The following is a 16,013-nucleotide window of genomic DNA, read 5'->3' on the forward strand; positions in this document are numbered from 1 at the left end:
TTCAAACATTTTTTAAAATCCATGCATCTTAAAGACTTCTTTAGCTAATAAAACACCTTCTGCATCAGCCCATTTTTTTTTTTCTTGTGTTGTCATAACCAATTCCCAAAATACAGAGATGGGCAACATTCTGGAAAAGGGAAGTTCTACCTTATAAATAAAGATGATAACATGCCACTAGAGGCATACTTAAGTCGATGTTTATCAAACTTTTAAATCAAAACTGGTTTCTTTATAGTTGCCTACTGAGTGACAACACTAAATTAAAAGGAATTCCCTCCCAAGTTCATCTAGGCAATGAACACAGAATGATGCTGTCACCTCAATTCCTAACACCAAAAAGGCATGCACATGCTTTTCATTAAGCCTAAAAGAACTTACAGGATGAGCACACGAAGCTTCTGAGGTACACCAGACACCACAGCACACTCACAACTGCAACTGCCCACGTTCGTATTCTTCTCCAATCAAGGAAAAAAACCAACCCTGTGCCACTCAGTGCTGTTCACAAAGTACATGAAATGAAGCCGCACAAGTCGCCGCGTGCTTACCGTGAGAGCACACCTCAGCCCTGCCCAGGAACTTGTCTGTGCGGTCACACGACAGGAATGTTCCCACCTTCCATTTAATTACTTGGTGCCGACAACTTCATCCTTCCCCGAGGAGCTGAAGCGCTGTCACAGCATTGGTTTGAAGCGCTCAAAAATCTGAGATCACCCCGCCAGTGAAAACAAAGCTGGAGAGAAGAATTCCACTTCTAGTTCTCAGCGCGTGTTTTTCTTCAAATTCCTCATTCAGCTTCCAGATTCAGTGCTATTGAAGTCAGCTATGGACCCGATCACAGCCCTTAAAGCACCACCAAAATGCACTACAATATTTTTTTATTTAGTTTACAGGGGAGTCTATCAGTACAGGTTGCAGAAAGAAAATGTTTAGTGCTATTTACAATTTGTTTTAAAACTCTGCTCTATACAAATTTAATTCTGATCAGTATGAACAATATTTTTGTAAATCTACTGCATATAAAGCATTTCATCAAAGCAATAACAATGGATAAAATAACCAGACTGCATTTGAATGATGCCAACCATTCAAAAAAAATGATTATATAGAACATCTGTAAGAGTTGAGGACACATAAGTACAGAACACAATGTCAACCTGTGACTTTCTTTAAAGGCTAAAGCTATTTATATGGAATATTGTTCTATTATACTACACGCCAATCTATATTTAACTTCTATAGTTAAGTATTTTATAAGATTTTTATTAAATATATTCTACACATATTTGTAATTTCAGCCAGGAAGAATTCCTCCCCAGTGAAAAAAATATAAAATCTTTTCTTTTTTTAATTTTTTTATTTTATTTTTTTTTACAGATTTAGATGAAACTAGCTCATGCTTTAGTGCTGTGCAAATTTCTTTAGCATATCAACGTTTAAATTATTGATATGAAATAAAAGAATGGCATCCTCTTAATTATGTATGCCTTTAAAAATCAGCTTCTGATTTTAATGCAATTGCAAGCACTAATACCAAATGCAGATTACGTAAAGAAACAAAACTAGTACTATGGCAGAGGTTTTTCTTTTTGCTTTTTAAACTTTAATAATTCTTTTTGAAGGCTCTAATGAGTAAGCATGACACTGGACACTAAGGTACAGATGAGAAAGTGACTGAAAAACACCAATTGTCAATATTCAAATACATAAAACTGATTAGTAGATGTTTTCTAACATTTATGCACAATAATAAAAGCCTATGAACTACAGGAAATTACCCCTCCCATATTAAGGCTAGGAAATGCACTCTCTGCACTTGTTTGTGCTGTCTGAATTAAGCACTCACCTAACATACGAGATAAAGAGTGCACACAGTAACGAAAAAGATTAGTTTCATCAGCCCTCTACAGAGTGCTTTTAAATTACAGGCACATCGTTTTGTTTTTGTTTTAGTGAAAATATATATAGTTAGAGTTGGTTTAGTTAGCATTCTGTGCCAGGTCGGCCACCACTCAGGTTGACTCAGGTAGAATTGACTGAAGTTTTTCCCTTGATTTGGCCATAAATGAGATTGACTTTCATTACAGATATACTATTTTCCAGTGTTGCATTATACATTGTAGGTTACTACTAGGTATTTCAAATATTGTTACAGATTGTTGATGAGAAATATGTCAACCATACTTAGTGCAAATTGCATCTAGAAAGCTTGACTAGTTAGATCTGGTTAATAGAGCTTTTTGTGGTAGCAAAATGATTCCTGCTATGGAAAAGAACACATTAAGTTTTCCAGAGATCAAATTCCTTCAAGAACTGTTGTACTGTAGGATTATTTAACAAACAAAAAGCAGGAATTAAAAATAAAACACTGAAAGTGTTCATAGATCTTTCTCTTTAAAAAAAAAAAAAGACTAATGAGACAGTGTTCGTGTAATATTTCAGTTCCATGGATTTACAGACAGGCTCTTCCTACAGGTGTTTGAAGCAAGGTAGGGCCTCTTCTATTCCAGCAGCATGAAAAACAAAGACTATATTACATCACACTTAGCAGGTAAAGCTAAACAGGGTTTACAGGATTACACAGCAATTGCTTTCTCCAGTTTTTTCACGGTTCCTTTGACCTGTGGAGCGAGAAGAAAGTTTTGCTCAGAAGCTGTTTCAAAAAAGATTAGATCGTTCTACTTGTGAACAGAGTATGCTTAAGAGAAGAACGTACTCACCACTTTTTTTTGTACTAAAAATAATGCATATTGTTATTATCTACATGCAAACGAGGAGTATTTTTAACAACAAAAACTGATGTTTCAAAGGTTTGGTTAAGTCTCCACATTTTACAAAAATGCTAAAACAGAAAGCATAATTTCTTTGTCTTTTATAGATAACTCATACAAAAATATTCTATTATTTCACAAGTCCACAAGACTTCTCTGCTGTGAAATAGTTATTAAAGCCTGAGACACGATTACTTTGCCACATATTTGAGTAAGAAGCATTTCTAGTGTACAGCTTACCTTGAGAATTTGGTTCTGGCAATGTCTCTCTAGCCACCAAATGCATCACTGTTGTTTTGCCAAAGGGAAGTTTTAATGCTGCAAAAGGAGAAAGGGAGTTTTATAATACATTACAGTAATTTTTTATCAACGGAAACCAACGTTGACCAGATTTCAGTCTGTTCAGAAGCTCATATGTAAGCTTTGAGCTACTTACTATCAAAACATATTCCTGTCAAAAGTTTTGTAGATTGTTTACCATCTTAGGATGCAATAATAACAACTTAAGCCACGGTGTTCTTAGAAATCATAGAATCATATCACATCAGAATCATAGAAACGGCCTGGGTTGAAAAGGACCACAAAGATCATCCAGTTTCAACCCCCTGCTATGTGCAGGGTCACCAACCTCCAGACCAGGCTGCCCAGAGCCACATCCAGCCTGGCCTTGAATGGGACGGGGCATCCACAGCCTCCTTGGGCAACCTGTTCCAGTGCCTCACCACCCTCTGTGTGAAAAACTTCCTCCTAATATCTAACCTCAACCTCCCCTGTCTCAGTTTAAAGCCATTCCCCCTTGTCCTATCACTATACACCCTCATAAACAGCCATTCCCCCTCCTGTTTATACACTCTCTTCAAACATTGGAGCCATAATGAGGTCTCCCTGGAGCCTTCTCTTCTCCTCGCTAAACAAGCCCAGCTCCCTCAACCTCTCCTCATAGGAGAGGTGCTCCAGCCCTCTGAAACTCTTTTAAAGAAATTTAATCATCGTCTTCTGAGCGAAAGAGGAAGGCTTAGACTCAGGCACTAAGTGCCCTTCATTCATAAAGATGGGAAAAATGGCTATTTCAGCCACTACACTGTTAGTTCTGAGACATTCAAAATACCAGCCACCACTGCAAAACTCATTCTTTTAAAACACACATCCATAATGTGGATTTCTGAGATGCAAAGTGTCTGCATCTTACTTCTTAATATTAAAGTGTGAGGTCACTGCATGTGCAAAGCATCAAATTTAGAACACAAAGTCAGATAAGCTACTCCTCACAGTGCTGTCTGTGTGGGCCTTATTAACAAGTTCCACAATTCATTCTGCTTGCTGGTGAAACACTTCTTTTCCACACTCTGATTTAAATATACCAGTGCAGTGCTGCATCAGGGATTTATCACTGCGCTACGACACTTACCAAGGCTTCTATTCCCCTTGAAATCAAAATATTCACTACTGTTCATTACATTTAACAATTTTTCACTGCCAGGTTCAGTATGAAGAATTTCAACTTTTTTCTCTTTTAAAAGAATTTTTACAAGATTTTTTACATTATTTTAGCTTTGTTTCCTCACTCCTAATCCTACACACCTTTCTTAGTTATTTTTCTAGCCAATGCAAAGATGCACTCTCTTTAAGGTGGTTTTATTTCTGATTTATAGAAGGAGAAAAGCTGGTGACAAATAGAAGAACAACAATGGCTTCACCCTAAACATGCAAATCATTTTGACTGCAGTAGAATTTTTCCTCTGAAGTTCAATTTATTACTTCTGTTTTCACACAGAGTGCATCAAATAATTTTAAGTAAATAAATTTATGTCTCATGGATCTGGAAATAATTGAAGAGAAAATGCTTTTATTCATTTTAATCACTACTGCATAGATAGAGAACTGTGTAGTAAAATAAACAAACATGATTTGCTCACTACTTGCTTTTGATACAAGTGTAGATACGACATCGGCAATAAAAATGATTTAGCCATGGACGTGAAGGGAAATCAAGTTCTGATCATGACACTGGTGTAACATTCGGAGGCTACACAGATAAAAAGCAGCTGAAGGAACAGCTGTGGCTAGAAAAAAACAGATCTGAAAGTTGGTTAGTATACCTGAGGCCTGCAACTAGAAGCTGTTAACAGCCCGCAGTCTGACAGGATAAAGTATTTCGGGCACTCATCCCTGTGATACAACTGAGAACTCCGCAAAGAGCACATTAAAAAAAGAGCCTCTTAAACTCAACGTAAATTATTTTCTTCCTTACATAAATTCCTGGGCTCAAGAAAGACCAAGATCTCACAAATTAATCACATTAGGGACATCTTATATAATATGAAGACATTCAAGGAGACTTGATTAGTGAGCCGTGGAGATTAATTATTTACAGTAATCAAGCAAAAAGTACGCTAATTTTTTTGTTAATTTATTTCAGCTAATAGTTTGCATAGTTCACACAAGTTCTTATTAACAATTTCCAACAACTGTTTGCTTTGGAGCACCATGACAGAAAGAAAGCTCCCTAAACTAAGCCCACTAATCCTTTCTTTGCTATCATCATTGCTCTTTCATTCTTTTGTCTCACTTAAACTAAAGCTTTGTTAATTCCTTTCTCATCAACGTAATTCTGCTTTTATTCCAGATTTTCTAATGTCAGATTTCCCTTCTCACTCTCTCTTTAGTACACGTACAGCACAGGGCAGGATAACCGCCCCTCTTCTGTTAAGATATTGCCTACAGCCACTAACAAAGACAAAGAGAACCATCACTGACGTATTAACTCCCTAATTATTTCAAATGTATCATTTCAAATGCAAACTGCAGACTAAACATGTAAGTAAAGGATAAAATTTCCTGGAGGCTGAACAAGCAACTGTCTCTCTGATTCCCTCGCTCCTGGCACAGGCAGGAAACAGGGTATCTGAAGCACCGTGGGTGGCAAGACAAGCTTTACAGACACTTTATTTTTTTTACCACTTGTAATGCCATAAGCTTGGCTGCTTCACAGAACTGTAGGGGTTGGAGGGGACCCCTGGAGAACATCGAGCCCAATCCCCTGCTAAAGCAGGTGCCTCACTGTAGGTCACACAGATAGGCACCCAGCTGGGTCTTGAATGCCTCCACAGAACAAGACTCCACAACCTCTCCGGGCAGCCTGTTCCAGTGCTCTGTTACTCTGAGCATATGAGTTCTTCTGCATGTTAGTATGGAATTTCCTATGTTCAAGTTTTAAGCCATTGCTCCTTGTCCTATGGCTGTGCACCACTGAGAAGAGCCTGGCCTCATCCATTTGCCTTCCATCTCTCTTTAGATATAAACATTAATCAGATCCTCTCTTCTCATCAGGTTTTATCTTTCAGATATTGCATACAGCATTTTTAATAAAATCACAGAATTGTAGGAGGGACCTCTAGAGATCATTGACTCCAACCCCCATAATCATTTGATAATCATTTTACTAATCATTTCAACAACATACAACCCACCATCCAGATCAGCAATCCATTATTTTTCATAGTGTTACGTTTATTCACAAGATTTAGGTGAACATATTTCTTGTGGCAGTCCATTCAGAAAAGGTGGTGAAATAAATGATTCCTTTAAAAAACACTTTTCCATTCTGAAGAGTCTTTTCTTTCAGGTTTTTTTTTTGTTTTGGTTTGGTTTTTTTGAGGATTCTGCATTTAAAGGAGTCTCAGTTTTTATGCATCAGTGAGGCTACAGCAAGAACATTACTACGTCATCTTAAATGTGATAAAAATGGACTCCTGTTTAAAAAGCCACACCACAGTTCCCTTGGAAACTCTTGTTTCACTAGTTGATAAAGCTTCAGTACACAGTAAGTTCAAATTCCAGTCAACATTTCCTAATCACCCAAAGCAAATAAAACACTAAGTGCTATAGCAGTTACAGAGAGCTGCAGATAGAAAAGCATAATGGAATTGTATTACAGTGGCATTAGAAACTAAATATTGTATTTAACAAGAAAGCTTTTTTCCCCCTACTTTTAAAATTCACGAGTTCACTTCATGTTATTAGTAGAAACTCTGTAATAATGAAATAACAGCCTTTTCAGGCTGCTACAGGAATTGCTGTTGCTCTTTGAGCTGTTTACCTCACTCCAGATAAATTCATTCCTACTACAGTAAGCCACTGTTTTAGATATTATTTTTTTATTTCATTTTATTAAAAACAAGACAGCAGCAAAGCTCTTTGAAAAACACTACCATACATGTCAGGTATGTCAGGTGCTTAGGGTAAAAACATGATGATTCAATCGCAACGCAGGAATGATTAACAATGAACTGAAATGCCCAGAACCAAAGCACTTAGAACACAGGGATTGAGAGAAGGTAAAAGTCAACAGCACACAGCTATTATTTTTCAGCATAGCTTGTTCAACAAATACTCAAGTCTGCTTCAGGTTCAGACAGATATCAGTGAAGAGAACAAGCACTAGTAGTTAAAAACAACACCCACAGGTGAACGGTAAAGAAAACCCCCTGGAAAATGTAAGGCAAGATCCACGTCTGTAATTGCAGACATGATCCAAGAGTTAACACTTGTCTTTCAGCCTTTCTCCAACCACTACTAGCTACACACATTGGCACCAGGTAAACATACAAATTAAAGAGTGAATAAAAATCTCAGATTTTCCTTTAATTGACAATGATCTTTCCAGTGCATATAGCAGCATTAAAAATTGATTTATATGAGGACAAACCTATTCTAAAAGTACATCATCAGCCAATGTTAGTAATGGTAGGCAATGAATCAGTGGCAGTATCGTTCCAATCTCTCCATAATGGAAATACCATCATAAGCAGTCCAGAAATATTCCTTCCTGGTTCAGAGGAACTTCAGAAACATTTCATTAGTGATTTTGTATTACATTATCTTCTCTGTATAGCAATCAAGCAAACGCATGAACACCCAGACAAGGTAAGAATGCTTATTTTTGAAATGGCTTGAAGAGAATATATTCATTGCAAAAGTTGCTATTAACTCTGCCAACTTTTCAGAGATAAAGGGAACGATCTCTGCCACAACTTCGTGTCACATCTCCACCCAAGAGAGCCATCTAAAAAAGTACATAATTGCAGAAAAAGTTGCCACAAGGGGGCATAATTGAATTGCATTCTCTGAGTAGATGAAGTGGAGCCATCTACTTTTATTTTCACCTAACCATGCAGTTGTATCCCTGGGAGAGCACTGGACAGCAAGAATGCTGCCCCTCATTCTCATTCATAGGGTGTCTGTCTTCATCGCATTAAGGTTTAAAGCACTGTTTACTCACTTATCATAATCTTTATCCAATATTTTAAAACACTGAAGTGTTTATGTAGTAACTTGCCCTCAAATCAGGGTAAGAAAAATGGAAAAAATATTCCATTTGGCAAGGCAAAAAATAAAAGCAGCGTTACCGTTTATTTCTGCAGGAGTCTAAACTGACCAGTTGGTACATCCCAAACTGTAACAACTAGTCATAATAGAACAGAAAAACACAAGATAAGATACAACATGGCATTCCATGCCGAAGGAAAATAGTATAAAGCAAATCATACCGTGATCACGAACAGGAAAGTAATATTTACTGCACTGGAAAAAAAACAGTAATAATAAAAACGCTCTTTGCCTTGCTGTAGCATGGATAATGAAAATTACTTTCATACCTCCTAGTGTCACATTGCCATGAAGAAACCTCCCTTGATAAATAAGCCGCAAGATATTTGGACTGCTGACTTGTTCCTCTTCCCAATCTGAAAAGTAAGAGAATTTTCAGTTATGTTGCAGTAACACCTCGTTATTTCTCCCACCTTCTGAAAGAAAACCAGGTACAGGACTCTCCTGCATGAAACACTGCAGAGAGCACAGACTGAAGATAGAACAGACTGAAGATAGACAATTCAACTGAAATGCATTCTTAAGCTTACTTGACGCTAGGCACTGAAACATTTAATTGCACGCCTGCAAGTGCAAGTAGTATTAACTTATCTCACCGACCGCATGAGACAGTTAAGATGCATATATACAAGTCCTGAACAACAACAAATGCTTCAAGGGCAAGCTGACTCCTGTTTACATTGATGCTTAATACGCATTCTGCCAAAACTGCCTCTTTCCTCCTTGCACATCTCAGGGGGTTCTCAGGCCACTCTCATCCTCCCCACTCTGCTGTCTAACTGGAGCCTTTCTCCAGCACTGAGAAGGAGCCGCATCCAGCACTGCATGTGACCGGCCATTTGAAACAGGGCTCCCAGATCACAGAACTGAGCAGACTGTGGGCTGCTCAGCGGCGCTCGATGCCGACCAGCTTGAGCCAGTTCCATGTCCAGAGGCGGCAGGGAACTGAACAGCCCAGTCACTGCGGGAGGCCGAACAGAGGGCTCTCACAGAGGAGACATTTACTGGTATGTTTTAAGGAACGTCTCCAAGAACAATCTGGGGATGTTTTTATGGAGCAAATAGCAATTCGGGAAAAACAAGCATACGTTTTCCTATAATGCATTTCCCGTAACTCCTAGGACGTAATAAATCATTTATAAGCTGAGATGATCATTTCCTACTCTTTCACTGTTCTCTGTAAAAATATGAACAAATACATCTGCACTTTGCTTTTGGAATAAATATAAAAACCTTTAAATGTTGCATTTAAATGGGCTCTTTGGGAGCAGCCTCTTCTGTCTCTCAGCTGACCAGATATCTGCTAACAGCTGCTCACAAATGTGCTCTTTTGCAGCTTTTGTAGTGTTTGTATACCAGAATGAATATTCAGCAGGGGATGGTGACCGAAGACAGAGGCCAACCTGTTAACTGGGAACATACAATTAGCACACAAACAGCGGCAAGGCACCACAAAAGGAGGACTGAAAAGGGAAAGGGGGAAAGCAGTGGGCAGCCGGTGGAAGCATGAGGGTGGAAGCATGAGGGTGGAAGCATGAGGGTGGCCGGGTGGGTAGGCAGGGCAGCAGCTGTAGGGTCACCGGGCGCAGGCCTGGGCTACGAGCTTCGATGAAACTTGGCAACCAGAGCCATTTCAAATACTGCCACTCATCTGACTCAACTGTCTGGCAATGAAAGCACGTGCCATTTCTGCTGCGTTGGGGGGGGGTAAGCTAAGGATTGGAATTATCACACTGCCAGGAGAAACTGCTTTTTGGAAGGTACCAGGTTTACATAATCATATTTACTCTATAGCATCTGAACTGCACAGAGACTCTGGCTGTAAAGATCAGCCAATTTACAGTACCATAGCGATACAGAACAGCAACCAGAAGACAACAGACTGTATTTTGGCAGAGGTATTTTCTCATTGTTAACCTGCCAATTTACCCATCTTTTTAATTCTTGCTTCTTGGCTTGCAATCTGAAACATTTCTGACACTACTTCAATTTTCAAATTCCAACGATGACTAAGTGAACCAAGGAAAAAATATTTACCTATGACTTTTTAAAAAAATTCTTCTTATTAAAGCTTAACAGATAATTCCTGAACAAAACATCTTTTAAAGTTATTTAGAAGAAAAGGGATGCAAGGAAACAGGAAACCTACCTATATTGTATACATGGATATTAACTTAGCATTCTCCACTATGAGCCAGGAAATCCTTAATCAACAATTGCATTACCAAAGGAGGAAGAGAAGCTTGGCTTAAGTTCGCTAGCATGTGACTAAAGACACTTCATGGTTGGCTTTTTCCCTCCCCACAAGATCATGACAAGTCACAACGACAGTAAAAACAGTGATTTCATACCCTCTCCATTTCAAACACACTTTTGTCCTCATTCGGGTTTCTCAGTCCTATGGCACAGAGGAGTGCTCTCACTCAAAAAAAGCTGATAGGCTAATAATGTATATGAAAACCTACACACTTTCCCCAAGTAGTTTTTTCCTCAGTCTTTTAAATTGCTGCTATCCTTCTTCGTGCAGGCAATTAAATATTCATGAAGAAGATTCAGAGTGCTCCCGAGGGATACCAGGTAATCGAACTGATGCTTCCCATGCCCAGTTCTGTTTTTCATTTGCTTCAAGATGAGATTTTAAAGGCTGAGTTTCTTCTCAAGTATAAACCGAGTCTGCAACTTTCAAGCTCTTCGTGTGGCAGTAAGAGCAGATCATATTAGAAACGTATCTGAATAACAAAATACTATCTAACTTTTAAATATATGCCAATAAATGCACCTTTGATGCTGTTCTGTTAACTTACATTATGGTTACCAAAAACAGTGCCTTTACTGGCTTTAAACATTTACTGATGGAAAGGAGAGCTGAAGCAAACCCGTATCACTCAATGCTACAACCACTCAACATACTTGCTTTGCTGTAGTGGCATAAAATCACTTCAATTATTATGACTTCCCTTGTTATTCAGTATTAGTTCATATATTACTTCACATGCCTAAAGTAATGTTTGACAAAGACCTCCTAATCAAATGGCCCAACACAAGATGAAAGCAAAAAGTAACCCTTCGCTTCTGAACACTGCAACATTTTGCCTTGCATCTAAAAAGGCATCATACAGGCTTTAGACTGCAAGATCCCATGTTCAGAAATAAACTTTATTGACTCCCATTAAAATACGTACAGCAGCTACAAATACGTGACATCAACCAGACTTCTTAGCGTAGAAGTGTTGTGTACCTAATATTTCAGAAGACAATAAGCCTCTTCCTTCATTATTTATTTTACTAAACATATTGTGCTACAATAATGCTACATCCCAGCAAAATGGGCAACCATGAAAACTCCTATTCTTACTGACCTCAAAGACGGCAAGCTTGAAGTCTAAAATACAGATTATCAACATTAACTTTTTGGCACAGTTTATTATCCCAACGATAAAGACACAACAGAAACAGATATCGCAGTGTTGTAGTCTTGTGCATATAATAGTCTTTTTCATCATCAAAATAGTAACCCAGATGAAATCCTGTACCAAAGGAAGCATTTTCTTTCATCATATGTAATGCTATGTCTCTGCTTTGGCTACTTTCCCATGAAATCATGCTCAGGGAAAACAGCAGCACTTTGTCTTTATGGAACTGTTCACATATGTGAATAATACACCTTAGTCTTCAATTCCTGCACAGCACCAAATATATTCATATAAACACTCTTAGTTCCCTCTCTGTCTTTTAATTCCTCTTAAAATGTTCTTTTATACTTTGTTTTTCCCCGGGAAAATATTAATACAGATCTTCCCACGATAAGGCAGTAAGTGAGAAAAACTTGAGACTCAATACCACAAATGTGTTTCTGTGACACATCATGTTTTCCACTAGCTCTCCTCACGTAAGTAGCTTTGTATCCCCAGCATTTTGAGGTCTTCCACTTATCATATCCTCTACCAAAATCAACCAAGAAAAGTATCTAAAGATAAAGAAGTAACTTCAGTCTGGGAAAGTGAGTTTTAGAAACAAAGAAGAAAACAGTCAAGACATCTAAATCTAAGAAAGGCAAGATGACAATTCTACTTTACATAAATCTGAATGCTGAGAACACATTTATTAGCACTTCAGTCTGGAAACAGAGGGAAAGTTCAAACTTGCCATTAAAATGCCAGAGGCACACAGCTACTTACCCATCGGCCAGTTGTCATACACATGTTTTGCAATATCTGCAGCAGAGTCATTTGGTGAGAACAAGAACTCTTTCGTTTTTCCGCTTACCAAGATGAGGCGCAAATTTATCTGTAAATAAAAAGCACTATTAGGAAAAGAACTGGAGAAAGCTTAATCATATATATTTTTAAACAAATTACTAAAATTTGCCATTGGTTTTGGAAAAAAAAAAATCCCAAAGTGATCTGACAATATGCTCAGATGGTGTTAAAAACTGGGACAAACTAGGCAGATAAAATTTAACAGCTGATATTTCTGATGTTGAATACCAGAAGATTGTGATAGGTAATGACCAAATTGAGGGCAACACTGGAAAACCCTTTTAGCAGGGTACAAACCACTAGCAACACATCACCTTGAATAAAAAGAAAAATATAAACCTGGAAAATTAACCTGTAGACATAGCACTGAAAAACTTGCATTTGAATAGTCTGTGCACTTAAGTAAAAGACCTCCAGCACAATATTTATTAGCCCAGATATTTCACCCACTGCATCTCCTACAAAACACTGTGAAATCAAACAGCATTCTTTCTTGGTCACAGCTGCCATGGAACTCTGTCTTCCAAAAGCAAAGCTTTTTTCTTCCACTGCCACATTGCTACAAGCAAAATTGTTGAGATCCACACGCAATACAGCAATACAACATATCAGAGTTGTTTCAGATTCTTAAAATCGGGTTTCCTTCAGGTATCATTTCTCTCTCTTCTATGCATATGGAATCCATATGCATATGGAATACATTTTTTTTCCATATGGCATTAAGATAACTCATATAAAGAGCCTGTTATGACACTACTTGCATTGCAAAAAAAAATTAGACTTGAGTTCCACAAGCAACTACTAGCAAGGATCACCAAAAGTATCTCTGTAACCAGCACATGCAATGTCTAGGACAAGTAGGAATCAAATCACGTCAAGTTTTGGCCTACAAGCCTGAATTCAATCAACTTGGAAGGCCTCAGCAACCAAACTGCTCAGACACCTTCTCAGATCAAACCCTCATGTTGCATCCCACGTTCACAAAAACTTTTCTTCTTGGAATTATTTTTGGTTGGAAATCAGGAAATTCTTCTTCTAGTTCAAACACAAAAGGAATAATTTATAGTGAAGATCAAACTCTCAAGACTTCTGCAGGGTCGAACATCTCACTGACAGCCCTGCCTCATCTGTCCATTTTTCTGGTTATTTCCAAAGCCTAATCCATTTTAAATGCTTTGGCTTGGATTCATTTCACCTACCTTAGAGAATCCAGTAGAAGTAGCCAAGTTATGGTTTCCATCACACTACACACTTCATCAAGGCTATCTCACCAAGCACTGTGTGCACTACACTACTATGGGCACTACAACTTAAGAAGGACATCAAACTATTAGAGAGTGTCCAAAGGAGGGCTACAAAGATGGAGAAGGCTCTGGAGGGCAAGGAGTGTGAGAAGCAGCTGAAGCCCTGTTGTGCTCAGCCCAGAGCAGGGCAGGCTGAGGGGAGGCCTGATGGCGGCTGCAGCTCCTCACAGGGAGCGGAGGGCAGCGCTGAGCTCTGCTCTGTGTGACAGCGACAGGGAACGGCATGGAGCTGCGTCAGGGGAGGGCGGCTGGGGGTGATTAAGGAATTTTCACACATCGAGTGATCAAGGAATTATTTCCAAATCTCACCAAGATTCAGTAGCAAAAGTAGACCAAGACTCACTATTCCCGTTGACTCCAAAGAATTCCAACTTCAAGTTCTATGACTACATTTAGCAATGGTCAGGCTATGCCCACTTGTATTTTTGCTTATATCGTCTTTCAGTTGAAATAGTTCCTCCCAGCCCCTCAGCAGTCTCCACCTGTGTATTTATAGGCAACACGCAGACCATTTCTTTAGTTGGACTGCACAAGACACGCTCTCCAAGCTTACTCTGATGAGACACCATTTCCCCATTCACCTTAGCTGCCTGTCTCTCCACACGCTTCAGTTTTTCTTCTTCTCCACAAACCAGACGACTATTTTGGAAGTGTACCAAATAATGTCTCACCCGCTGCTGCTTGTAACACCACCTGTAATTTCCTCCATCTACTGGAAACATCCTCTGTGACTGCCTCCCAAGAATACATAGACCTCCTTCATAACCGCTCCACGCCGTTAGTTCAATCCCTATGTAGTCCAATCCACCTTCATCCTTTCCATTATTTAGCCTCAGATCTTATAATTGACATTTGAACTGTAATGCCCTAGAGCTCCAAATTTCATCCCACTCGTATTGCTCCCAGGGAAAGGAGGAAGGAGCCTGGTGTTGGCAAAACCTTATTTTGCGCCACAAAAATATTTGAGATCTCCCCAGTTTCTGGGCCCGAGTCCTAGGAAATCACCCATACATTTCCATGCAACCATTCTTTCTATGGAGAGAAGATTTTTTGAACTTTGAGCCATCCACAATTTTAGCAGCAACATCCTCTATGTGTACCCTTGTCATTAAAGGAGTAACATGAAGTAAGACTGGTCTAAAAATTAATCCACAGAAATTCCTGTAATGAGCTCTCTTGACCCAGCTTCCCCCCAGCTCTCAGTTCCTTTATGTTAGGCCCTTATGCATTCACATTTTCTCTCTTAAATCCTAGTTTCTCCCATTTAACCAACAGTTTGCAATCTGGCATCACATCAGTTGCTATGTATGTATTCAGATCAAACTATAAAAATTTCTATTTAGAAAATCAGCTCTTTTCAACAAAAGTCAGATTGCCATCATCTGGCTTTCAGAAGTTCAGTGTGCTGCCTTCCACTCCACTTTCTCTATACCTCATTATCTTTAATTATCCTTTAAGCGTTAATGCATCTCATTACAACTCCAACAGACTGCCAAAAATTTAGGAGGTTTAGACTGCGTCACAAGCTGTTATTGTACTAGGGAATGGGCTGCCTGTTTAACAAACAAACAAACCAACCAACCCCAAATATTCAGCAGTGGTGTCTGCTGTGCACACTCGTAGATAAAATGAGAAGCTTTCTTCCCTAGCAGTTTTCCTCCATCTTCACCTCCCCACAACATCTATGTCCCTTATTCTTGACCATCTTGTCCCCTCTAACCAAGCAGTCGCCCAACTCCGAGTTTATGCATATTATAAAGGATTTATTTTCATTTATCAGTGTGTAGTTTATCTGTGGTGGGGTTTATATGTTCTGAAAATGAGAACACCTTCCTAGGCAGTGAACATTTCTACCACCAAACTACCAGCTCCTGAGAAGTTTGGGCTCTGGATCCTACAAGAAGATGATTGAAGACGACAATATTCAAAGAATATTAGTCATAGTACTTAAAAATATTATTAGGATCCAGCATTAATATAGAACTGAAGCTGTTCTTCAGCTAGCATTACATTAAGGAGACTTGTTTCTTTTTACTTTCACTGCTGAGTTTTGAAATTGCCAAGTGAATGCAGAAAGGAGAAGAACATTGCAGAGAAATAACTAAAATTGATGTTGCTTCCTATAAAGTTTGATTAAATCTTACTTCTGCAGTTAATATACAATGCAAAATAAAATAAAATAAAATAAAATAAAATAAATCAATAAGCTCAACACAAGCACCAGGAGGAAAAAAAAAAACAACAATAAATATTAGCAGCTCCTTCATAGAATCATAGAATCATAGAAT

General features: G+C 38.6%; 1 protein-coding gene across 1 annotated transcript in view; it reads right to left on the reverse strand.

The window, feature by feature from the left end:
* Positions 1-864: 864 nt before the first annotated feature.
* UBL3 (ubiquitin like 3) overlaps positions 865-16,013 on the reverse strand; it is a 57,889-nt gene continuing 42,740 nt past the window's right edge. The window contains exons 2-5 of the mRNA XM_052671459.1: positions 12,341-12,449; positions 8,432-8,518; positions 3,015-3,092; positions 865-2,624 (exon numbers count right to left, since the gene is read on the reverse strand). Of these exons, the coding sequence (XP_052527419.1) occupies positions 2,572-2,624; positions 3,015-3,092; positions 8,432-8,518; positions 12,341-12,449 (327 nt within the window). The 3' untranslated portion in view covers positions 865-2,571. The remainder of the gene's footprint in view (positions 2,625-3,014; positions 3,093-8,431; positions 8,519-12,340; positions 12,450-16,013) is intronic.

This window comes from Tympanuchus pallidicinctus, unplaced genomic scaffold, assembly GCF_026119805.1.
Source record: "Tympanuchus pallidicinctus isolate F22 unplaced genomic scaffold, pur_lepc_1.0 scaffold11, whole genome shotgun sequence".
In the NCBI taxonomy this organism is placed as follows: domain Eukaryota; kingdom Metazoa; phylum Chordata; class Aves; order Galliformes; family Phasianidae; genus Tympanuchus; species Tympanuchus pallidicinctus.